The 26,586-nt window shown below is 44.3% G+C and overlaps 1 protein-coding gene across 1 annotated transcript; it reads right to left on the reverse strand.

Annotated features, from left to right (window-relative positions):
• Window positions 1-2,963: 2,963 nt before the first annotated feature.
• Window positions 2,964-26,157, reverse strand: LOC136624608 (trefoil factor 2-like). The gene is made up of 4 exons (XM_066598565.1): window positions 26,071-26,157; window positions 12,380-12,517; window positions 3,419-3,546; window positions 2,964-3,195 (listed from the first exon to the last, which is right to left on the reverse strand). The coding sequence occupies exons 1-4, from the start codon at window positions 26,105-26,107 to the stop codon at window positions 3,187-3,189; spliced, it is 312 nt and encodes a 103-aa protein (XP_066454662.1). The 5' UTR covers window positions 26,108-26,157; the 3' UTR covers window positions 2,964-3,186.
• Window positions 26,158-26,586: the final 429 nt, after the last annotated feature.

Below are 26,586 nucleotides of genomic sequence, written 5' to 3' on the forward strand. Positions count from 1 at the left end.
GATAATCCATCTAATACAATGATTTATTTATGCGACATTTATGCGATTTCTTTGCAATATTTATGGGGATGTTTATGATCTCCTGCAATCCTTATGTGATATTTATGTGCTTTTTGTGCGATACCTATGCAATATGTTTGTGATATTTCTGCGAATATGTATGCAGTCTAAAACAGGTGATAATTAGAGATGAGCGAGCGTACTCGTCCGAGCTTGATACTCGTTCGAGTATTAGGGTGTTCGAGATGCTCGTTACTCGAGATGAGTACCACGCGGTGTTTGAGTCACTTTCATTTTCTTCCCTGAGAAATTTGCACGCTTTTCTGGACAATAGAAAGACAGGGAAGGCATTACAACTTCCTCCTGTGATGTTCCAGCCCTATACCACCCCCCTGCAGTGAGTGGCTGGCGAGATCAGGTGTCACCCGAGTATTAAAATCTGCCCGTCCGCGGCTCGCCACAGATGCATTCTGACAGAGATCAGGGACAGTGCTGCTGATGCCGGAGCTGCTATAGGGAGAGCGTTAGGAGTTATTTTAGGCTTCAAGAACCCCAACGGTCCTTCTTAGGCCATAGTCAGAAATCGCAGATCGCACCTATCTGCGATCTGCGATTCCTGTTCTCTTCTCTATATGCGCTCAATGGGGCCGGCGGCAGCAGCGCCGACCCCATTGAGAACATATAGAAGACAAATCATTCTTCTCTGCCACAGCTGTAACAGCTGTGGCAGAGAAGAACGATGTTTGCCCATTGAATTCAATGGAGCCGGCAATACAGCAGGTTCCACTGAAAGCAATGGGCTGCCGGCGTGCGCGGGATGAATTGTCGGGAAGGGCTTAAATATAGAAGCCCTTCCCTGCAATTCATCCAGAAATGTGTTAAAATAAAAAATATATATATACTTACCTTGTCCCAGGCTCAGGCTGAGCCAATCAGGGGGCAGGTCTGACTCACACCCCCTTCACACCCACTGTAGGCCGCGCTGAACTCCGTCTGCCGGGACAAGGTAAATTACTGCAGAGGTTGCTGGCAGCCCATTGCTTTCAATAGGACTGCAGAAGTGCTGGCCCCATTGAAAGCAATGGGAAAACATTGTGCTCCTGTGCCACAGCTGTGACAGCTGGGGCAGTGGAATTCTTCATCCCCACGGGGAGTCCTCTTGTCACTGAACACTGTGACATTGCTGTCACAGTGTTCAGTGATGAGGGGACTCCCCGTTGTTCAGGGAATAGCCATGGCACCGCACTTTATGTGCGAAATTTGAACGCACCCAAGTGTGATTTTTTTTTTTTACCATGACGCACGCTTCGGTCACTCAAATTTATGAAACCTGTGTTTTACACAAAGAAATGCTTAAAAAAAACGCTCATCTGACTGAGCCCTAAGTCTGCATTTGTGATAGTGCTGTTAAGCTATTAGAAAGGCTGTTTATTGGCCGAAACATGTCTAGTGGTTTTATATGTGTGTTCCACTATGTAATAGAAGCAAATAATAAAGGAAGGAAAAGCTTTTGCACCGAGAAACCAACTTAATTATTTTTTATGGAGAAACTTTCCAGCTGCTGGGACTTGCAGCTCACCGGTGTTACCTGTGTACTTCCAAAGATGCAGTGGATTTAAAGGCCATTGGAATAGGTGAGCTCACAATCTTTCTACTGCTATTGCATGTTATTGCATGGTTTCAATGCAGAGAGTAAGCTAGTCACTAACAATTATGCATTTTTGCATATACCACTATGACTCAGTCAGTGGAGGATCAGCCTCAGGCTATTACACCATTTTAGCACTTTCAGGCTGAGGGCTCAGTCACACGGGCGGTTTTATGTGCGTTTATACGTGCGTAAAAATGTTTGCACTACACGCGTCCAAAAAAACGCGTGACCACATCCATTGCCACCCATATGTTCTATCTTTTGTAGGTGTTTTTTTTTTTTTTTTTTAAACAAAGGCAATGCGAACGTTTTTACGCGCGTATAAACGCACTTAAAAACGCCCATGTGACTGAGCCCTGAGATTGAAAACCCACATCTGGTTTACCGACCACCTTGTGAAATCGGCCAAGGCAACAGGTTTAGACTGTTTCTGTAACTTCAATTAACCCTTTAATACTATAGGACGTACAGTTACATCCTGCAGTATCGGGGTATGTATGAGGAGAGATCACGCAGCAATCTCTCTTCAAGCAACGCTGGTGCTGGCTGTTTCTTACAGCCAACACCCACCCGTAACAGCTCCAATAAGCCACACTGCTCAATTCTGACAGCGGCATTTAAATTGGCCCATGTCCTTAAGGGGTTAAAGAAAATAAATGTTTCATGGTGAGTTATGCTATTTCCATAACTCTCATTTACTTTATTTGGAGTTAACGAAACAGCATATTGCTGCCATGTTCAGCTGTTTCCGTAGAGCTCGGTTAGGTGGGCTTGAAACCACAATCAGGTTTCTCATCTCAGCCCGGAAGTGTTGAGATAGGAATATGCCTTTACGACTATCAGAAAGTCCTATCGCTACCTCCCTTTAGCACCATTTACAATAATGAGACACATATTTGTCATTGATCATATCTCACTCCCAGAAGGGAATATGTAATGAGTATTTATGACACATCATGCTGTTTTAAATGTGGTTCATTGGATGTGAGGTTGTATCATTATCTGTGGGAGTGACCAGAAGTCAGGAAATTCTGGGATAGCGTGATCTCCTTTTCTAACATGTATCTTACTAGTTATATCCCTCCTGACACTGTATGGGCCAATTTTGGATATTTGGATCCAAAAAAATACAAATGTACCCTTCAATGCATAAGTTTTTGCATGTAATTACAGCAACAGGGAACAAGACGTTCCTACAGACATCGCCCAGCACTGAGGCCCCTCGGCTAAAGATGTTCTTGGAGAAACCTTCCTATGTTTGAGAAAGAATTCGGAGGAGGCTTCACTAAACAATGAAGTAAGAATGAGGCTATTTTTCATAAAATGCAAAGCTTTATTATTATTATATTGCCGCTACATATTCAAAAAGTTACCCGTGACTTTCATTACATGGTTTTAGAAGTGAGTGCTGCTGGGTGACTCAGCCGTGGATCATTTCTCGATGATTTGTCTGGGTTAGTGAGATCTGTGCGCCGACCAGTTTTATTTCTGGTCTTCTGGTGACGTCCTTGTTGGGACTTGCTTAAATGTTTCGTTTACTCAAGCTGAATAGTAGTAAAATAAAGGTAAGTTAGTTTTGTGCACTGATATCTCCACCCCCCTGTTCCTTTTTCCATTCCCCCTCCCTCTATCCCTTTCTCATAAAATTAGAGACAGTATAGTACAAGCTATGGTTCGAAGGTAACTCCCCCCATTACTCCTCTCTCTTCCCTATTCCCTACCCTTATACTTTGAAGACAGTGCATATGGAATAACCCTTAAGATTACCTTCCGAGGGAAGTAACAAGTAGGCTCGTCAATGAGGCTAGGGTCAAAGCAGCAACCTTTCTCCTTACATTCAGACTCAGAAATGTCTTTATCTCCACAGGCTTGTTTTTTTTTCACATCACACACAACTGTAAGACAATTAGAAGACAAAAGTATTATTCTAATTTTCATGATCTGTGTTTGATCAGTGGGGTTCTGACCTATTGAATGCTATTGCTTACCAATCAAATGAATATGGCAAGCCGTACTACCAGGCACAACAACTAGTGCAAATGAGCTGCTGTGCCTGGCTAAAGAATGCTGCGTCCCTTCATTGTGCTGATCACTGAAAATACTGGATGGTGAAACCCTACCAATCATACAAAGATGGGCTATGCTGAGAGAACACCTCAGCTAAGCACACTTATATTAAATAAATAAATCTTGTTATTTGTATAGCACCAATTTATTATAGCTAGATAATGGTAACACAATACAGCAAAAGGCAGTCTTGCAGTAATTTGGCAGAGCAATTAAACATGCAGCAGAACAACATGTTGCAAAACAGTTGAATTAGAATGAACACAGTTTCCTCTTTAACGCTTTCTCTATATATATCTGGAGGTGACACATTAGAAGTTCCCACAGGCCTAGTTATCTCTTGGGTTTACTGGAATTTGAGATGAGATTTAGATGGACCTCTGTACTATGCCTGGCTTTGACTTCACCGGGTTTTGTTTAACTCACTGTTTCAGTGGAATGGGTCCCAGCTTCTCACCTCCTCACTGCAGACAGACTAGGAAGCCGATGAATCCTGGCTTCCCTGCTGAAATAGCGTTTTGTAGCTGCTTGCTCTGCTGACCTCCTCCTACACGTCCCCCTCCTCCGACGACTCTCTAAAGCAGACTCCCACTAACTACTCCTTCACTTCCTGTCTTTTTCCCCCACTTTCTTCTCTTCTCCCCCTCAGCATACCAGCTCACTACACAGTTTCCCACTCTGAGCTCTCACCACACCCCTTGACCAATGAGTGAAGGCATGACACAGCCAATAAGCAGCCATCTGTTGCCAAGCTTTAAGCTTAGGAAGAAAGGGGAAACAAGGTTAATCCAATGTACAGCACTTTTTATGTCTCCTGGAAGCACACAGCAAAGTGTGACAGGACTTATTAATATGTGGCTATTCTGGAGGACCCTCTGGGCCACTACACTTGGGCCCGAGAGGCCTAAAAGTCCTTCTGCAACACAATAGTACATTTAAAATAAGGGCAGTGCTCAAAGGTCCAAGACAGAGAATCCCAGATGTGCAGATGGGAGGAAACTTTCGAAGATTACAAATACAATGCTTTTATATCTTGCTTATCTAATCTTGACAAAGGAGGTAGAACCTCCAAAATGCATTGCATACCTGATTGTTGTACCCACTTATTTATTTATGTATATTAAAATGACGTTAGCCTCCTAGGGTTTAGGGAGGGGTTTCTGTCTTGGGACCCCACTGTAAAGTAAATGAAATTTCATTTGATTTCATCTTTTTACCATATTTTTATTGATTCACAAACCCATGAAGCTCTGGAACCTTTTTACGAACTCTAGTTATTTATAAATATTACATGGCAGATGAGGCCCTTTTATAGATTTTACATTGGGGACAAGAACTTTAACTACACATTGTGCTTTGAACAAATGTGTACTTACTAGCAAAATGCAAATCAATTTATTTACCTACAATAATATTTTTGTGCTGAAAAATCACTCTAAATTTCTGGTCACTAATTTGCTCTCCACTGCCATTTGTCACGTAAAGCCCATCTAAAGCAATAGAGTCGAGGTGTGGCTTAACTTACAACAAGACCAGACGTGTGGAGCAGGAGCTCCTCAAACAAGAAGCTTAAATCCGCTAGCATCCAGACTTCTGGGACCTCAGCCCTATAGATCTCAACACCAGAGTTGCCTCTGAGTATAGAGGAGGAAATAGAGATTGTGGCCCAGTGGAACCTGTGAAGCTAGGGACTTGAGTTGTGAGAAGGCCTGCGAGATCACACTATTATGGAGACCAGTGAGCTGAGAAAGAAGAAATCCACTTACCAGCGGCAGAGCAGGAGCTTTTTTTCCTGGACACTGACTTAGGGAGGAGGTGAGGAGACATTTGAGGAGGGTCCACGGTCCTGCATTATTGGGCCTGAAACTGCTCAGGCGCCGTGTAGGCAGCCGGCAGGGAGACACTCTGTTGAGGGCAGAGTCTCCTAACCATTGTCAAAGACACTCACAGCAGCAATAAAAACTGTGTAAGAGGTACTTGATAGTCATGAAGCAAAGGAGCACAGAGGAGTGGAAGATAGGGCCCTGCCATTGAGTGCACAATAGTGGGCCTGGAAGAAGCAGTTCCAGCTCTGCTCAACCAGACCAATCCCCTCCCCCTTCTCTCATCACAGAAGATTCCTGAGGATAACTGAAGGTAGTGTATCAAGGAGTCTTAAACCTTCTGGCAAAAGCTCTGTTCAGCTACATGCTTCTCCTTCTATATTTCCACATTGAGGGTGACCTCATACAAACGCCATAGTGGGCACAGCTCAAATTTTTTTAGTGAACTCAACATTAGAGTTCTGACCACAAAAGCAATCGCATATACAAGACCCAAAGAAGTAGTCCCTTCAGAAGCTTTAACTGTTCTAAAGAATGTTTGTAAAACTCCCACTTAGGGGTTTGCCTACAACCGATAAAAAAAGGAATAAAAGTTTTTCTTAATATTAAGATTAGAGATGACCGAGCATACTCGCTAAGGGCAATTGCTTGATCAAGCATTGCCCTTAGTGAGTACCTGCCAGCTCGGGAGCAAAGATTCGGCTGCTGGCGGCAGGCAGGGCGCGGTGCGGGAGAGCGGGGAGGAACGGAGGGGAGATCTCTCCCTCTCTCCCCCGCTCCCCCTGCTCACTGCCGCAACTCACACCTTCTCACCCGCGACGGCAGACGAACCTTTTCTTCCGAGCGGGGAGATACTCGCTAAGGACCATGCTCGATCGAGTAATTGTCCTTAGCGAGTATGCTTGCTCATCTCTAATTAAGATCTTTCCTCATGGGTAATCCGAATGCAACCAATAATTTATTTTTTTTTCACAGGATCTCACAATCTGATGATCCATAGGCAGATAAAAACTCTTTTTGTGTCTAAATAAGTACCCTTCCTCAGTTAGCTGAATTCTTCTACCAATTTTTGCTAAGGAGCTTCGGCTCATGAAACCCCTACTGGAAATCTTGAGAAAAGAAGGACTCCAGTATTCATGGCTTTTCCCATTTGACCTTGCAATTAACAAAACTGGCCAATGAATCACAATTGGCATGCCAGAAGACCTAGAAAAAGTGCGGCAGCACCTGGACATCAGTCCTATATCTTTGGAATTGTGTGACCCCCCCACCCCACCCCTCCCCCCAGGAATCCTGTCAGTGAGCTGTTTTTTAAATTTTATTTTAATTTTATTTTATTCTTATTTTTGCTGATTGCGAATTTTTTTATTTGTTTTAAACTTTATTCCATATCATGAACCCAATGCTGTAGATGCATACAATTCCAACCTAGCTTTCCAATCGACATTTTTTCTCATTTTTATATGCATATACAAATATACACTATATGCACCCTCTTGGGTGGAGCAATTATATTATGTTTCCCAATAAGCAACCCCACGATTTTCAGTCCATCTTCCTTTATATTGATATTTTCAAAATTGTTATTAAACTGATGATTTGTCTTCATCCTATTTTATAACAGATGTTTGCTTTGTATAAATTTGATGTCCTTTTACATCTACTGGCTGTATACATTCTCTTTAGATTTCCGTTTTTGGTCATATATATTTTATCACCATTCATATCTATGTTCCTTTTTATATATTTATCGTATTCATTGATACATTTATAAGATTTCATTATGCATATGGATTTTGTTTGTTTTTTTCCCCTCCCCTCTCCGCCCTTTTTTTTTCTTCTTCCCTTTTTTGTTAATTACTCCTCCACTATTTATTTGTGCATATCACTCTGTGTTTAATCTAGCTGAACTGACAAAGGGGCTCGTCCCCGAAATCTACCTCAAAACCAGCCATCTCTTCATCTTGAGTAAATGCTGTTCTACCCAATCGTCTATCAGAGAGCGACTTACATTTAACTTTTTTTTAATCTTAGGTTGGATTTTTGCTTTGCTCGTTTCCCTCTTCTATTTTGGCCCTTGGCTCTGTTTTTGCACCATATACTTCGGCCTGCAGTGGATGAGACTCCAGTCAAGAGAAAAGATACAGTAAAATAGTTTTTTTATGGAAATTCTCTGTCACCCATTAACTGAGATGACAGAGAAGGTAGGTTTAGCTTCATAAGGGGGACAATAAGATGAATCTTCTAATCTATATGCCCCAAACACAAACTAGATCAAATTGCTGATGGAGATGCTGAATAAGTCAAAATCTGCGAAGCTCAGCAAATCAGAGCCAGTGCTCGATGACCCAATCACAGACATTTATTGAATCACTGAATGGCTGTGATTGGTTCATCGAGCAACACAAAGCAGGATTCGAGGGAACACAAAGGAAGGATCCATAGGGAAACATTGGCTACAAAAGATCACAAATTGCGGCTGTATAAAGCATGCCACGATTTTGTGGTCTAACAGTGTCGCAGGCTACAACACATCGCTTGTGTGGAAAAACTCTTAGGAAAGCATGGGCTCTATATACATGTGATTTGTTGTACTGTTGCTCTGTAACAAAGTCGTGCGAAAAAAATTGCCTGTCTGGAAGCGGCCTAAATAGGGATGAGCGAGTATACTCGCTAAGGCACTACTCGCTCGAGTAATGTGCCTTAGCCAAGTATCTCCCTGCTCGTCCCTAAAGATTCGGGGGCCGCCGCAGCTGACAGGTGAGTTGCGGCGGGGAGCGGGGAAGAGCGAGCGGGAGGGAGGGAGAGAGAGATCTTTCCTCCGTTCCTCCCCGCTCTCCCCCGCCGCTCCCCGCCCCCTGCTGGCCCCCGAATCTTTAGGGACGAGCGGGGAGATACTCGTCTAAAGCACATTACTCGAGCGAGTAGTGCCTCAGCGAGTATACTCGCTCATCCCTAGGCCTAAACTCACAAAAAAGTTATCAGATTTTTTTTTAAACTAGCATTCTATTACTTTTAAAAGAGCTACTTCATTCAAATGATCGTTCATGGCTTGGCAGGAAAACTTTATTGACGAGGCCCTTTTTTTTGCATTTTCGCTTTTTCATCCCCTCTTTTAAAAAATCGTAACTCCTTTATTTATCCATTGACGTCGCTGTATGAAAGTTTGTTTTTTGCTGGACGAGTTGTAATTTTTAATGTTACTATTTAATGTACCATATAATCTACTGAAAAAACTTTTTTTAAAAGTTCTAAGTGGAGCAAAAGGAAAAACAAAAACGACATCCCTCCATCTTTCAGTGTGTCTTGTTTCTATGGCGCACAAACTGCAACAAAAATGACATGATAACTTTATTCTATGGGTTAGTACGATTACTATGATACCAAACTTGTATAGTTACTTTATTTTTTTTGCCGTACTTCTTTTATTTTTTTCAAAGGCATTTAATTTTTTTTTAATTATTTTCTGCCGCCATCTTCTGTACGCAATAATTTTTTATTTTTCTGTTGACATAGTTGTGCGAGTTCGCATTTTTTGCGAGATGTCATGTAGCTTATGTTGGTACCATTTTGGAATACATAGAACTTTTTGGTCGCTTTTTATTGCATTTTTTCAGGGAGACAGGTTGACTGAAAAAGTGCATTTCTGGCATTCTTTATTTATTTATTTTCTGACAACATTCACTGAGCGGGGTAAATAATGCACTACTTTGATAGACTGGACTTTACAGACGCATCAATACCAAATATGTATTTTTGTTTTATGGTTTAGATATTTTTATTATAGATATGGCAAAAGGGGGGTGGATTTAAACTTTACTTTTATTTTTTTTTTACAATTAATAAAACTTTATTGATCTTATTTTTACTTTTTTTTAGCCCCCCCTGGAGGACCACAACTAGCGATGCTTTGATCGCTCCTGTAGTATGATGTAATGCCATAGCATTACATAATACTGCAATCTGACAAGCAATCTATAAAGCCACCCCACGGGTCCTTTCAGAAGGACCCCGGCTGCCCTCACACCTGTATGGCTCCATGCAATCTCTCGTTTGGGGGATTTAAATGCCACTGTCAGAATTGACAGCAGCATTTGAAGGGTTAATAGCCGCGATCAGCCACATGGCCAATTGCAGCTATTGCCCGCGGGTGTCGGCTGTAATAAACAGCTGACACTAATGCTGTATGAAGAGAGGTCACCCCGCGATCTCTCTTTATACAAAGGCCATTGATACAGGACATCAAAAGGCATATTGGCGGTCGTTAAAGGGTTAAAACGTACATGCTCCCCAAATTGTTATATAAAATATAATTGCTGTCTATACATATTCCACAAGTATTCATCAAGAAAATTAGTATGCTTTTCACAGGCTATTTTTGGAAGCACAGGCGTTCCCATCTGGCTTATTCCCTAATGAGAAAGAAAAAGCACAATGGAGGAGTAAGTCTTCTAGATCTAACAGAATATTGCAAAACAATTCCATTGAATAGATGGCTCGACCTAACATTTCCAATTAAAAACCACAAGCTAAAAAGATTAGCGGAAACCATACAAGGAGATAGGAATGTTTGATTTCCAAGACCTAGCATCTACAGGTTAAGGGTGCATTCCCACGAAGGTATATCGGCTCGGTTTTCATGCCGAGCCGATATACGTTGTCCTTGTGTGCAGGGGGGGGGGAGGATGGAAGAGCCAGGAGCAGGAACTGAGCTCCCGGCCCCTCTCTGCCTCCTCTCCGCCCCTCTGCACTATTTGCAATGAAAGGAGGTGGGGCGGGGCTAAGTTCCTAGAATTAGCCCCGCCCCCGTTCCACCTCTCCCCATTGCAAATAGTGCAGAGGGGCGGAAAAGAGGCAGAGAGGGGGCGGGAGCTCAGTTCCTGCTCCTGGCTCTTCCATCCCCCCCCCCCCTGTACACGAGGACAACGCATATCGGCTCTGCGTGAAAACCGAGCAGATATACGTTCGTCTGAATGCAGCCTAAAGGAGTTCAGTCTAGTGTTAAGAAGTATCTGTGAGACATGGGACCACCTTAAAGCCTCTTTGGTGCCCTTTCCAACAACACTTACTCCACTCCAATTACTGCAACTTACAATGAAGGCGACTACCACCCAACCAGAATAAACTTGGAAAATGTTTAGAGGTCTAATGATTGGAGATCTGCAGGTAATAAGACACAAAGCCCCCTTGGAGATAGCTAACACACTTGCCACAAAATCTCTTGCTTACACCTAGCACATATCACAACATACATAACAAGCTTTAAAAAACAACATCCCTCCTCGAGACCGTTGACTTTGAGAAGCTAACCAGTAACACAGGGAAAAAAGGCAAGGAAGATAACTTTGCTAACAAAAAATTACACCACTGCCTTAAAGGGGTTGTCTCGCGAAATCAAGTGGGGGTAAGCACTTCTGTATGGCCATATTAATGCACTTTGTAATATACATCGTGCATTAAATATGAGCCATACAGAAGTTACTCACTTACCTGCTCCGTTGCTGGCGTCCCCGTCGCCATGGCTCCGTCTAATTCTGATGTCTTCTTGCTTTTTTTTTGCTGTGCGGTCTTCTCCCTTCGGCTCCGCTTGGCAGCAACGGAGCATACAGAAGTGCTTACCCCCACTTGATTTCGCGAGACAGCCCCTTTAACCGCCAGTAGGCTGATTTATATCTCTTCTTGGGAAAAGGAATTGGGTGTTGGGATATCTGATGCAGAGCTCAAAACAATTTTCAAGGTTACATATGGTGTCTCTCCAAGTGTTCGGCTGCATGAACATCACTATAAACTACTGGCCAGATGGCTTCATGGGTTGGACAGGTGTTGGAGATTTCAGAAACATAAGGGCTCATATCTACATATATGGTGCAAATGCCCTAGGATTAAAAAATTAGGTACTCATCCTAAAAAAATAGGTGATACTGTCATTTTCTTAAGTAGACCCAGCACCTACTTCAACCAACTGAGAGATAAGTTGGCTTCATATGTAATTAAAGCCACAAAAACTTTGATCCCTCTCTTGTAGAGAAACTCAGACTCTCCAACGGTAGCTCTTTGGAAAGACAAGATTAAACAAATCCATAGATTTGAAGTAATCATCAGTTGGACTAACCAATCACAAATGTTCTTTCTTAAAATATGATCACCATGGCAGTAATACTCACTCAAGTCATATAACATTTTCACTACACAACATAACAAAGTAACTAGTAGGGTAGGCAAATACCATCCCTCACATATGACACACTGAAAACAGGTAGTAATCTGAAGTAGAACCATTAAAACATTGAGAATTGGAACAAGAGACCTTTTGAGAGACAGAAATATAAGAAACAGTGGTATTCTCTCCTCTCCCCTGTTCCCCCATCTCCCCACATCTCATTTATCATACCCTTACTCCTCCTATGGTATGAGTCAAATGGGAGAATAGTAGGATTATTTTATACTGATATGTTGAAGAATTGAGGACGTTCCCAAACTTAATATTGCAAGCACTCAGCTTTGCTATATTTAAATGTCTAAAAAATGTTGTAAATGAAAAATGTTTTTTGTATTGAAATGCTATTCTGTGAGAAATTGAATTGAAATTTTAATAAAAAATTTAACAAAAAAGATTTAATAGAAATAAAAAAGTAATGGAGTCACCAAAAAGGATAACAGTAGGTGGGGGAGGGAGCTGTATCATGCTGCTCATAGAAATCTATGTAGAGGGGAAAGTGGTAGAGGAGTAGGGAGCTGCAGGAGGGAGACAAAAGCAAAGACTCAGCTTGACATAACACTAAATCTGTTATTTAATGTGTATAATGTTATTGAAAGGGGAATAAACATTGAAGGTTACCTTTCTTAGAGTAGTAACACAGAGGATTGCCTTCCATGCTGGGGTCAAAGCAGCAGCCTATCTTTTTACAGTCATCCTCAGAGATTTCCTCAGATCCACAGAGCATTCTTAACTTTGGGTTCAGGTCGCACTCGGGATCTGTAAGATAATTAGAAAACTAAATTACCATTCTAATTTTCATGATCTGTGTTTGATCAGTGGGGATCTGACCTTACGGATGCCTGCCAATCAAATGCATATGGCAAGCAGTATTACAAGGCACAACCACTGGTGTAAATGAGCTGCTGTGTCTGGATAAACCATGTAGAAACCCCTTCATTGTGCTGATCAGTGGGTGTTCTGGAGGATGAGCAAAAGTGGTCTATCCCAGGGAGGCAGAACAATCACCTAGAATAAACCAATATTATTAATGGCACATGGCAGCTGAGGGCCCTATTCCAGATTTACTGTTGGGGTTCAGAAGCTTCAAGTTACCGCTCATATTGGAGCTTCTATATCATGGGACCTGGCTACATAATGTGACATAACCCACTAGTAGACCTAGACTGTCATTATCATTACCACAGGTCATATCAGTCTGTCTGCTTTCCCAAGAATCCATATTTGCTTGTTCTTCTGGATCATTCAAGAGCCTCACGAAAATCCCAACCTTATAAAAATGATGCAGCTGACCTCAAATCAACAAATATCTGCTGTGTGTGAATGGGGTGAATAAAAAAATGAAAACGAGTATTTTTGCAGTTAGCAAACAGCCAGGCCTCGTCTAGCTCACTGAGGAGCTGGTGAATATCCGGTGGGCACTGGCATTTGCAAAGAGCACTGGCATTTTGTCAAAGGGCCCACCTGGCAGCACGCTGAGGTGGCAGGTAAAACCTATTGGAAGACAACATTCCTGCAAGTAAATATCAGACCTCTTAACAATCCCTGAACCAATGAATACAAGTAAAAGCCAAAGCCAGAATCTTCTCCAAAAGGAAAAGATAAACCATAAACAGACAGCTGCTTCAGACTATTTGCTCCTCATCGGTGTACAATTAAGTTTGCTGACTTGGCCAAATGAGAGGCCTTTGATGTAGGTCAGGAAGGTTATGGTTTCCCCTTAGGGGGAGAAACTAGTAAGGAGGCTTTCGGGGGTATTTGCCCCTCATCCGTTTGCAGTAGGCTGGCTGGTCTGGCTAGGTGAGAGGCCTTTGATGTAGTGTGGAAAGTGTATGGTTTCTCCTTGGGGCGAAAACCTAGTGAGGAGACTTATAAGGCCATCCATGCTCCTCTGGGAAATTTATGCAAATAGGAAGATGGAACAATACCTCAGCAGCTAAAGCAATGAAACATATCGTATGGAGCATAATATGAATTTAAAAAAAAAAGGAAATACAAGAGGCGAAAAAGACAGGGGAAAGAAGAAAAGAAAACAAGCACACGTGTATGAGAGAGAATGACACTGCGGAATGTATCTTGTACTATTTCTAATGGTACAACATTCGAAGTGGTAAAATTAAAATGGGGAGAAATACTGTGGTGCAGGAATTGGTTTTTCAGACTTAATCCGTGCTTGTTTAGACGCTCGCCCAACATACTGTAAATTGCAAGAACATTGAAGCATATACAAAGATGTGTAAGAAAATTGCACCACATGCTCAATCCAACATTCATATAGACTCTACAGATTTTGGTTAAAATCTTGCCCAATATGGGGTGATTTACTAAAATGAGCCAACATAGATCTAATGTCAGGTTGAAGGTAGTTATAATGGGCAGGAGTGTAGCTAAAGGCTCAGGGGCCTGGGTGCAAAGATTCTGCTCAGACCTCCTTCCCCCCTCTTACCGCACTTGATGACTGCTGACTGTGGTCTGCTCTGAGCTTTCTGCAGCATCATTGCTTCTCTTAGGAGGCCCACCCATGCCACACTAACATCTATCTATCTATCTATCTATCTATCTATCTATCTATCTATCTATCTGTCATCCCACAGGCACTATATCTACAAGACAACTTTTATAACAGTTAGCTTCGTTAGATACAATGGTTAAGCTCTAGGATGCTTTAATATAAAACTGTCACCATATAATAGTCAGATGCCTGCTCTACACACTGATAGTGATTACATTACATTTAGGGTTACTTTACGCATCACAACTGTCTGGACCAAAGGCAAATGACAGCTGTCGCAATGACTATTGTTCCTTCACTTTCACACAGCAGCGATAGTCGTTCAGTGAATGGAGGTAGAATGCAATGTAGTTCTCTTTCGGACACTGTGAATTGGCAGTCGTTCAAAGTTGAACAACTGCCTGTTTACAGTAAGAGCGAGTCGCTAACTAGTAGAGATGAGCGAGCGTACTTGTCCGAGCTTGATGCTCGTTCGAGTATTAGGGTGTTCGAGATGCTCGTTACTCGAAACGAGCACCACGCGATGTTCAAGTTACTTTCACTTTCATCTCTGAGACATTTGTGCGCTTTTCTGGCCAATAGAAAGACATGGAAGGCATTACAACTTCCTCCTGTAACGTTCCAGCCCTATACCACCCCCCTGCAGTGAGTGGCTGGGGAGATCAGGTGTCACCCAAGTATAAAAATCTGCCCCGCCCGCGGCTCGCCACAGATGCATTCTGACAGAGATCAGGGAAAGTGCTGTCTTGCTTTAGCTGCTATAGGAAGAGCGTTAGGTGTTATATTCATCTTGAAGAACCCCAACGGTCCTTCTTAGGGCCACATCTGACCGTGTGCAGTACTGTTGAGGCTGCTTTTAGCAGTGTTGCACAATTTTTTTTTTGGTATATCGGGCGTGCAGACCATTGCGTCCTCAGTCTGCAGTCATTTAACTCAGCATAGGGGCAGTACTGGTGAGGCAGGCAAAGTGGGAAAGGTGAAAGAGATATACTGTCTATATAGGCAGTGGGCTTTTTAAAATAAATGGGGAAAAATACTATATTTGGTCTGCCTGTGACCGTCTTCAGTGTACTGCGTGTCTGCTGGGGGTAGTAGTCCTAATTAATACGCAGCAAAGCGTTACAGCAGGCTTGTGCAAAATTGTTTCCTGGCTCTGCTGTCTCCGTTACATCACCGCCGTTATAGCGCCAGAGGGAAACAGTATACATAATATACGCTGCATACAGTATCTGTCTGGTGTTTCAGCTCACCATTTAAAAAAATTGAAGCAAAATACTTAAGGCCTACCACTGCCCTTTGGCCACTTGACTGCTTCTGCGCTGTGAATTCCACTAGCTCAGTCATACGCACCTACGTCTCACTACAGGCGTGCGCAAAATTGTTTCCTGGCTCTGCTGTGCGTTCCGTAAGCGAAGTCAGCCTCCAACCACAGGCCAATAAGCGGCACATTTAATTACAGCGTTCTGTTTCTGCTCTACTCGTAATACACCATGCTGAGGGGTAGGCCTAGAGGACGCGGGCGAGGACGCGGAGGCCCAAGTCAGGGTGTGGGCACAGGCCGAGCTCCTGATCCAGGTGTATCGCAGCCGACTGCTGCGGGATTAGGAGAGAGGCACGTTTCTGGTGTCCCCAGATTCATCTCACAATTAATGGGTCCACGAGGTAGACCTTTATTAGAAAATGAGCAGTGTGAGCAGGTCCTGTCGTGGATGGCAGAAAGTGCATCCAGCAATCTATCGACCACCCAGACTTCTACGCCGTCCACTGCTGCAACTCTGAATCCTCTGGCTGCTGCTCCTCCTTCCTCCCAGCCTCCTCACTCCATTACAATGACACATTCTGAGGAGCAGGTAGACTCCCAGGAACTGTTCTCGGGCCCCTGCCCAGAATGGGCAGCAATAGTTCCTCTCCCACCGGAGGAGTTTGTCGTGACCGATGCCCAACCTTTGGAAAGTTTCCGGGGTCCGGGGGATGAGGCTGGGGACTTCTGACAACTGTCTCAAGAGCTTTCAGTGGGTGAGGAGGACGATGACGATGAGACACAGTTGTCTATCACTCAGGTAGTAGTAATTGCAGTAAGTCCGAGGGAGGAGCGCACAGAGGATTCGGAGGAAGAGCAGCTGGACGATGAGGTGACTGACCCCACCAGGTTTGCTAAGCCTACTGAGGACAGGTCTTCAGAGGGGGAGGCAAGTGCAGCAGCAGGGCAGGTTGGAAGAGGCAGTGCAGTGGCCAGGGGTAGAGGCAGGGCCAGACCGAATAATCCACCAACTGTTTCCCAAAGCGCCCCCTCGCGCCATGCCACCCTGCAGAGGCCGAGGTGCTCAAAGGTGTGGCAGTTTTTCACTGAGAGTGCAGACGACCGACGAACTGTGGTGTGCAAGGTTTGTCGTGCCAAGATCAGCCGTGGAGCCATCACAACCAGCCTCACCACCACCAGCATGCGCACACATATGATGGCCAAGCACCCCACAAGGGACGAAGGTCGTTCACCGCCTCCGGTTTGCATCATTGCCTCTTCCCCTGTGCCCCAACCTGCCACTGAGATCCAACCCCCCTCTCAGGACACAGGCACTACCGTCTCCTGGCCTGCACCCACACCCTCACCTCCGCTGTCCTCGGCCCCATCCAGCAATGTCTCTCAGCGCACCGTCCAGCCGTCTCTAGTGCAACTGTTTGAGCGCAAGCGCAAGTACGCCGCCACGCACCTGCACGCTCAAGCGTTAAACGTGCACATAGCCAAATTGATCAGCCTGGAGATGCTGCTGTATAGGCTTGTGGAAACGGAGGCTTTCAAAAACATGATGGCGGCAGCGGCCCCGCACTGCTCGGTTCCCAGTCGCCACTACTTTTCCCGATGTGCCGTCCCAGCCCTGCACGACCACGTCTCCCGCAACATTGTACGCGCCTTCACCAACGCGGTTACTGCCAAGGTCCACTTAACAACGGACACATGGACAAGCACAGGCGGGCAGGGCCACTACATCTCCCTGACGGCACATTGGGTAAATTCAGTGGAGGCTGGGACCGAGTCAGAGCCTGGGATCGCTCACATCCTACCCACCCCCAGAATTGCGGGCCCCAGCTCGGTGCTGGTATCTGCGGCGGTGTATGCTTCCTCCACTAAACCACCCTCCTCCTCCTCCTCCTCCTACGCAACCTCTGTCTCGCAATCAAGATGTGTCAGCAGCAACACATCGCCAGCAGTCGGTGTTGCGCGACGTGACAGCACAGCGGTGGGCAAGCGTCAGCAGGCCGTGCTGAAACTACTCAGCTTAGGAGAGAAGAGGCACACGGCCCACGAACTGCTGCAGGGTCTGACAGAGCAGACCGACCGCTGGCTTTCACCGCTCAGCCTCCAACCGGGCATGGTCGTGTGTGACAACGGCCGTAACCTGGTGGCGGCTCTGCAGCTCGGCAGCCTCACGCATGTGCCATGCCTGGCCCACGTTTTTCATTTGGTGGTTCAGCGCTTTCTGAAAAGCTACCCACACTTGTCAGACCTGCTCGGAAAGGTGCGCCAGCTATGCGCACATTTCCGCAAGTCCAAGACGGACGCTGCCACCCTGCGGACCCTGCAACATCGGTTTAATCTGTCAGTGCACCGACTGCTGTGCGACGTGCCCACATGGTGGAACTCTACGCTCCACATGTTGGCCAGGCTCTATGAGCAGCGTAGAGCTATAGTGGAATACCAACTCCAACATGGGCGGCATAGTGGGAGTCAGCCTCCTCAATTCTTTACAGAAGAGTGGGCCTGGTTGGCAGACATCTGCCAGGTCCTTGGAAACTTTGAGGAGTCTACCCAGATGGTGAGCGGGGATGCTGCAATCATTAGCGTCATTATTCCTCTGCTATGCCTCTTGAGAAGTTCCCTGCAAAGCATAAAGGCAGACGCTTTGCGCTCAGAAACGGAGGCGGGGAAAGACAGTATGTCGCTGGATAGTCAGAGCACCCTCATGTCTATATCTCAGCGCGTCGAGGAGGGGAAGGAGCATGAGGAGGAGGGGAAAGAGACAGCTTGGCCCACTGCTGAGGGTACCCATGCTGCTTGCCTGTCATCCTTTCAGCGTGTATGGCCTGAGGAGGAGGAGGAAGAGGATCCTGAAAGTGATCTTCCTAGTGAGGGCAGCCATGTGTTGCGTACAGGTACCCTGGCACACATGGCTGACTTCATGTTAGGATGCCTTTCTCGTGACCCTCGCGTTACACGCATTCTGGCCACTATGGATTACTGGGTGTACACACTGCTCGACCCACGGTATAAGGAGAACCTTTCCACTCTCATACCCGAAGAGGAAAGGGGTTCGAGAGTGATGCTATACCACAGGACCCTGGCGGACAAGCTGATGGTAAAATTCCCATCCGACAGCGCTAGTGGCAGAAGGCGCAGTTTCGAGGGCCAGGTAGCAGGGGAGGTGCGGAGATCAGGCAGCATGTACAGCACAGGCAGGGGAACACTCTCTAAGGCCTTTGACAGCTTTCTGGCTCCCCATCAAGACTGTGTCACCGCTCCCCAGTCAAGGCTGAGTCGGCAGGAGCACTGTAAAAGGATGGTGAGGGAGTACGTAGCCGATCGCACGACCGTCCTCCGTGATGCCTCTGCCCCCTACAACTACTGGGTGTTGAAGCTGGACACGTGGCCTGAACTAAAGTACCCCAGTCTGACTGGGGCATGCAGTGTGGGCCAAAGCCCACCTGCATTAAACCTGACGTTACCTCAGCTGTGCTGGGCACTGCAATGGGATTTATTTACACTACCGTTCAAAAGTTTGGGGTCACCCAAACAATTTTGTGTTTTCCATGAAAAGTCACACTTATTCACCACCATGCGTTGTGAAATGAATAGAAAATAGAGCCAAGACATTGACAAGGTTAGAAATAATGATTTGTATTTGAAATAACATTGTTTTTACATCAAACTTTGCTTTCGTCAAAGAATCCTCCTTTTGCAGCAATTACAGCATTGCACACCTTTGACATTCTAGCTGTTAATTTGTTGAGCTAAGCTTGTGAAATTGCACCCCACGCTTCTAGAAGCATCTCCCACAAGTTGGATTGGTTGGATGGGCACTTCTGGCGTACCATACGGTCAAGCTGCTCCCACAACAGCTCAATGGGGTTCAGATCTGGTGACTGCGCTGGCCACTCCATTACCGATAGAATACCAGCTGCCTGCTTCTGCTGTAAATAGTTCTTGCACAATTTGGAGGTGTGTTTAGGGTCATTGTCCTGTTGTAGGATGAAATTGGTTCCAATCAAGCGCTGTCCACTGGGTATGGCATGGCGTTGCAAAATGGAGTGATAGCCTTCCTTATTCAGAATCCCTTTTTAACCTGTACAAATCTCCCACCTTACCAGCACCAAAGCAACCCCAGACCATCACATTACCTCCACCATGCTTAACAGATGGCGTCAGGCATTCTTCCAGCATCTTTTCATTTGTTCTGCGTCTCACAAACGTTCTTCTTTGTGATCCAAACACCTCAAACTTGGATTCATCCGTCCACAACACTTTTTTCCAGTCTTCCTCTGTCCAATGTCTGTGTTCTTTTGCCCATCTTAATCTTTTTCTTTTATTGGCCAGTCTCAGATATGGCTTTTTCTTTGCCACTCTGCCCTGAAGCTCAAAATCCCGCAGCCGCCTCTTCACTGTAGATGTTGACACTGGTGTTTTGCGGGTACTATTTAATGAAGATGCCAGTTGGGTACCTGTGAGGTGTCTGTTTCTCAAACTAGAGACTCTAATGTGCTTATCTTCTTGCTTAGTTGTGCAACGCGGCCTCCCACTTCTTTTTCTACTCTGGTTAGAGCCTGTTTGTGCTGTCCTCTGAAGGGAGTAGTACACACCGTTGTAGGAAATCTTCAATTTCTTAGCAATTTCTCGCATGGAATAGCCTTCATTTCTAAGAACAAGAATAGACTGTCGAGTTTCAGATGAAAGTTCTCTTTTTCTGGCCATTTTGAGCGTTTAATTGACCCCACAAATGTGATGCTCCAGAAACTCAATCTGCTCACAGGAAGGTCAGTTTTGTAGCTTCTGTAACGAGCTAGACTGTTTTCAGATGTGTGAACATGATTGCACAAGGGTTTTCTAATCATCAATTAGCCTTCTGAGCCAATGAGCAAACACATTGTACCATAAGAACACTGGAGTGATAGTTGCTGGAAATGGGCCTCTATTCACCTTTGTAGATTTTGCACAAAAAACCAGGCATTTGCAGCTAGAATAGTCATTTACCACATTAGCAATGTATAGAGTGCATTTGTTTAAAGTTAGGACTAGTTTAAAGTTATCTTCATTGAAAAGTACAGTGCTTTTCCTTCAAAAATAAGGACATTTCAATGTGACCCCAAACTTTTGAACGGTAGTGTATGTACCGCCGGCGGGTTCCAGGGAGCCACCCATGCTGTGGGTCCACAGGGACTTCTTAATAGGGAGTTGTACCTGCCTGTGTCTACTTATAAAAAACCCCGGTCTGACTGGGGCATGCAGACACCTTGACAGAATGAATAGTGTGTGGCACATGGGTTCCCCATTGCTATGCCCACATGTGCAGCTCCTGACGGAGGTGGCACAGGATTGTAGTTCTCATTGCTTCTGTAGAGCATTGTGGGCTATCGCCCCGCCCCTTTTAAAGAGGGTCGCTGCCTGGCCGTGCCAACCCTCTGCAGTGTGTGCCTGCGCTTCCTCCTCATGGCAGACGCACTTATAAATAGACATGAGGGTGGTGTGGCTATGAGGCCAGCATGTGGCATGAGGGCAGCTGAAGGCTGCGCAGGGACACTTTGGTGTGCGCTGTGGACACTGGGTCGTGCGGGGGAGTTGGGCAGCATGTAACCCAGGAGAAGTGGCGGCAGAGTGTCATGCAGGCAGTGATTGTGGTTTGTTGGAGGTAGTGTGGTGATGAGTCACTCTTGCCGCTATTGTGGTTTAATAGTGGGACCTGGGAACTTGAGATGCAGCCCAACATGTAGCCCCTCGACTGCCCTATCCGTTTCTGTGTCGTTCCCATCACTCTCTTGAATTTTCCAGATTATCACAAATGAAAACCCTAGCGAGCATCGGCGATATACAAAAATGCTCGGGTCGCCCATTGACTTCAATGGGGTACGTTACTCGAAACGAACCCTCGAGCATCGCGAAAAGTTCGTCTCGAGTAACGAGCACCCGAGCATTTTGGTGCTCGCTCATCTCTACTCACTAGTCATTTAGCTTCAGTGAGTTGAAACAAAGCAACTAGAAATTACTGAGCGATTTTTTGTTTTCTTTTGTCTAATACCTTGTTGAGTCCCGTGTTTACACAACAGAACAATCATGGAAAATCGCTCATTTTGGTGATTGTTTTCGGTCAATAGTTATCCCGTGTAAAGCTACTCTCTACCTCCAGTGATCAGAGGTGACATCTCTCTCTGATTGCTGACATCTGTGTTATTTTTTTTTTCAGTTCTATATCCAGCTCTAAATTATACCCCAAGACCCAAAACATAGAGCCTGTAGTCAACTGCAGCTGAAAGCATACCTAAACCATACAGCCTACAGTCATCTGTACCTGTACCTATACCTAAACCATCCATGAGAAAATCACAGTGATATTCCATCGGTGGTCCATGCAATATCGCTGCGTTGTTACAAAGTTGCATGTAGTGTTATAAAGTCGAACGAATTGTAGCACCACGGGCAAGGATTTTCGAGGGGGGGGGGGGACTTAAAATATAAGCCCTACTCAGAAAATAAGGCCAAGCTGCATAAAAAGACCATACATCACCTAAGAAGCGCTGTCAACTCTTCGGCGTCTTCTCCCCGATTCCCGTCAGTTGTTTTCAGGCATCTTTTCTGGTCAGGAATTGGAAAGTCTTCACCTCCAGGAGGCGCTGCCTCTGATTAGCTGAGTGCTACGGTGCTCAGCCAATCAGAGCCAGTGCTCAATGACCCAATCACAGACATTTATTGAATCACTGAATGGCTATGATTGATTCATCGAGCAACACAATTGAAGGATCCATAGGAAACATGGGCTACAAAATATCGCAGATTGCGGCTCTGTAAAGCATGCCGCAATTATATGGTCTAACAATATCGCAGGCTAGAACACATCGCTCGTGTGGAAGAACTCTTAGGAAAGCATGGGCTTTATATACATGTGATTTGTTGTACTGTCGCTTTGTGACAAAATCGTGTGAAAAAAATTGCCCATGTGGAAGTGGCCTAAACTCACAAAAAAGTTATCAGATTTATTTAAAACTAACATTCTACCAATTTTAAAAGTAATGAAAGAGCTACTTCATTCAAAGGATCTCCTCCTAATTTCATGGCTTGGCAGGAAAAACCTTATAAACCGCATAATGAAACAGCCCTTTTTTTCCATTTTTACTATATAATGTACTGAAAAACTTAAAAAAAAATTCTAAGTGGAGTAAAGTGAAATAAAAACCAAAAACGACATTTTGCCATTTTTGGCACGTCTTGTTTCTACAGCGCACGAACTGCAACAAAAATGACCTGATAACTTTATTCTATGGGTCAGTATGATTACTACGATACCAAACTTGTATAGTTTTTGTTTTTTGCTGTACTACTTTTATTTTTTTTAAAGACATTTAATTGTTTTAAATTATTTTCTGTCGCCACCTTCTGTACGCAATAACTTTTTATTTTTCTGTCAACATAGTTGTGCAAGGGCTTATTTTTTGGTAGATGACCTGTAGTTTATATTGGTACCATTTTGGAAACGGCTTAATGATCGCTTTTTAATGCATTTTTTCTGGGAGACAGGGTGACTGAAAAAGTGCATTTCTGATGCTCTTTATTTTTTTTTCCGGACGACGTTCACCATGCGGGATAAATAATGCTCTACTTTGATAGATCGGACTTCTACAAACGCAGCAATGCCAAATATGTATTTTTGTCTTATGGTTTAGATTTTTTTATTAGAGATATGGCAAAAAGGGGGTGATTTAAAATTTTATTACTTTTATTTTTTTTTTATAATTAATAAAACTTTATTGATCTTTTTTACCTTTTTTTAGATCCCCTGGAGGACCAGAATTAGTGATGCTTTGATCGCTCCTGCAGTATGATGTAATGCCATAGCATTACATCATACTGCAATCTGACAGTCAGTCTATCAAGCGACTCAACGGGGAGTGCTTGATAGGCAGTCTGCTTTCAGAAGGAGCCCAGCTGCGATTACATCAGTATAGCTCCCTGCGATCTCTCGTTTGGGGGATTTAAATGCCGCTGTCAGAAATAACAGCGGCATTTAAAGGGTTAACAGATGCGATCGGACGCAGGGCCAATTGCACCTATTGCCCACAGGTGTCAGCTGTAATAAACAGCTGACGCCCGTGTTGTATGAAGAGAGGTCACCTCGCGATCTCTCTTCATACATACCCCGATGGCATATTAACATCTTTCCCACTTCTGCAACAATCACCAATCAGGTTGCTGGAATTGTGAATCAGCAAATCCAACCAACCAATCAGGTTGCTGGAATTGCTGACTGTTGCAGAAGTGGGGAAGAAGATGTTAATATGCCTCCCCAAATCTCCCCAGGGGGGGCCCGTACGGGATCCCCGAGCATCGTTCTGGGATTTAAATGCTGCTGTCAGAATTTAATTACATAGCTTCAAATGTAATTAAAGCAGCAAAAACGTTGATCCCTCTCTTCGGGAGAAACCCAGACTCTGCGATGGTAGCTCTTTAGAAAAACAAGATTAACCCCTTCACGACAAGGACGTAAGGGTACATCCTGGAGCCTCGGGGTGCATGTTAATATCTTCTTTCTCACTTCTGCAACAATCAGCAATTCCAGCAACCTGATTGGTTGTTTGGGTTGGCTTCTCGCAACCTGATTTTCTTTGTTTTCACAATTCCAGCAATCTGATTGGTCATTTGGGTTGGCTGACTCACAATTCCAGCAACCTGATTGGTGATTGTGGCAAAAGTGGGGAAGAAGATGTTAATATGCTCAGGGGAGCCGTGCAGGTGTCACGGCATCCGGAAGCTGCCTTATCAAGCCATTCCCGTGGGACTAACCACTCACAAATGTCTTTTCTAAAAATATAGTCACCATGGCAGCAATAGGCAGATCACGTCATATAGCATTTTCACTACACAACATAACAAAGTAAGGCTGCCTGTCCACGGGCGATATAGGGTACTAACATAAACTATAAATGGGTACTATCATAAACTACAGGACGTCCCGCAAAAAAATGAGCCCTCACGCAACTACGTCGACAGAAAAATAAAAAAGATTTTGCATGCAGAAGAAGGCGGCAGAAAATAATTTTAAAAAATGAAATGTCTTTGAAAAAAAAAAAGAGTAGTACGGTAGAAAAAACACCATACAAGTTTGGTATCGTAGTAATCGCACTGACCAATAGAATGAAGATATCATGTCATTTATGTAGCAGTTTGTGCGCTTTAGAAACAAGACGCACTGAAAGATGGCGGAATCTCGTTTTTGTTTTTTCATTTTACTCCACTTAGAATTTTTCAAAAGTTTTTCAGTCCATTATATGGTACAGTAAATGGCACCATTTAAAAAAACAGCTTGTCCTGCAAGAAAACAAGCCCTCATACAGCTACGTCGATGGATAACTAAAGGCGTTACGATTTTTTGGAAGGGGGGAGGAAAAAAGGAAAATGGAAAAACAAAAAGGGTCCGCGTCATTAAGGGGTTAAACAAATCTATGGATTTGAAGCAATCATTAGTTGGACTAACCACTCACAAATTTCCTTTCTAAAAATAAGATCACCATGGCAGCAATACTCAGCTCAAATTGTATAACATTTTCACTACACAGCATAAGAAAGTAAGGCTGCCTGTCCACGGGCGTTATTAAATTGTGTTCCCCGTGGCGATAATTTGGCCGCGGAGAACGCAATGCACACTTTTTCATAGCGTTGCTAGGGAGAATCATTGCGATTCCCCTTTCGCAGCCATCAATTTACAGCTGCGAACTGCTGCAATCCTCCGCGGTCAGTCTATCTGTCAGATAGGCTGACAGCGGAGATCCGTCTGCCGGTTCCTGCTCCCGGGCGGTGGCTCCGCGGCGGAGATCTGCCGCGGGATAACACAACGCCTGTAGACAGGCAGCCTTACTAGTAGGGTAGGCAAATACCATCCCTCACATATGGCACATCGAAAACAGGTAGTAATCTGAGGTAGAACCATTAAAACATTGAGAACTGGAACAAGGGACCTTTTGAGAGATAGAAATATAACAAACAGTGGTATTCTCTCCTCGCCCCCGCTCCCCCATCTCCCCACATCTCATTTATCATACCCTTACTCCTCCTATGGTATGAGTATGTAAATCAAAAATTTTCAATTGATATGTTGTGTTAAATAGAGTTTGTTTGGAATGCTTGTATAGCAGATTCTCAGGAAGAATAGTAGGATTATTTTATACTGATATGTTAAAGAATTGAGGACGTTCCCAAACTTAATATTGCAAGCCCTCAGTTTTGCTATATTTAAATGTCTCAATGTTGTAAATGAGAAATGTTTTTTGTATTGAAATGCTATTATGTGAGAAATTGAATTGAAATTTTAATAAAAAAGAGATTTAACAAAAATAAAAAAGTAATGGAGTCACCAAAAAGGATAACAGTAGGTGGGGGAGGGAGCTGTATCATGCTGCTCATAGAAATCTATGTAGAGGGGAAAGTGGTAGAGGAGGAGGGAGCTGCAGGAGGGAGACAAAAGCATAGACTCAGCTTGACATAACACTAAATCTGTTATTTAATGTGTATAATGTTATTAAAAGTGGAATAATCATTGAAGATTACCTTCCTTGGGGAAGTAACACCGAGGATAGCCTTCCATTCTGGAGTTAAAGCAGCAGCCTTTCTCTACACATTCATCCTCAGAGATTTCCTCAGATTCACAGACCCTTCTTAACTCTGGGTCCACGTCGCACGCGGGAGCTGTAAGATAATTTGAAAACAAAATTACCATTCTAATTTTCATGATCGTGTTTGATCAGTGGGGATCTGACCTTATGGATGCCTGCCAATCAAATACATATGGCAAGCGGTATTACCAGGCACAACCACTGGTGTAAATGAGCTGCTGTGACTGGATAAACCATGCAGTAGCCCCTTCATCGTGCTGATCAGTGGGTGTCCTGGAGGATGAGCAAAAGTGGTCTATCCCAGGGAGGCAGAACAATCACCTAGAATAAACCAATATTATTAATGGCACATGGCAGTTGAGGGCCCTATTGTAGATTTACGGTTCAGAAGCTTCAAGTTACCCCTCATATTGGAGCTTCTATATCATGCAACCTGGCTACATAATGTGAC

Source organism: Eleutherodactylus coqui, chromosome 4 (genome assembly GCF_035609145.1).
Source record: "Eleutherodactylus coqui strain aEleCoq1 chromosome 4, aEleCoq1.hap1, whole genome shotgun sequence".
In the NCBI taxonomy this organism is placed as follows: Eukaryota; Metazoa; Chordata; class Amphibia; order Anura; family Eleutherodactylidae; genus Eleutherodactylus; species Eleutherodactylus coqui.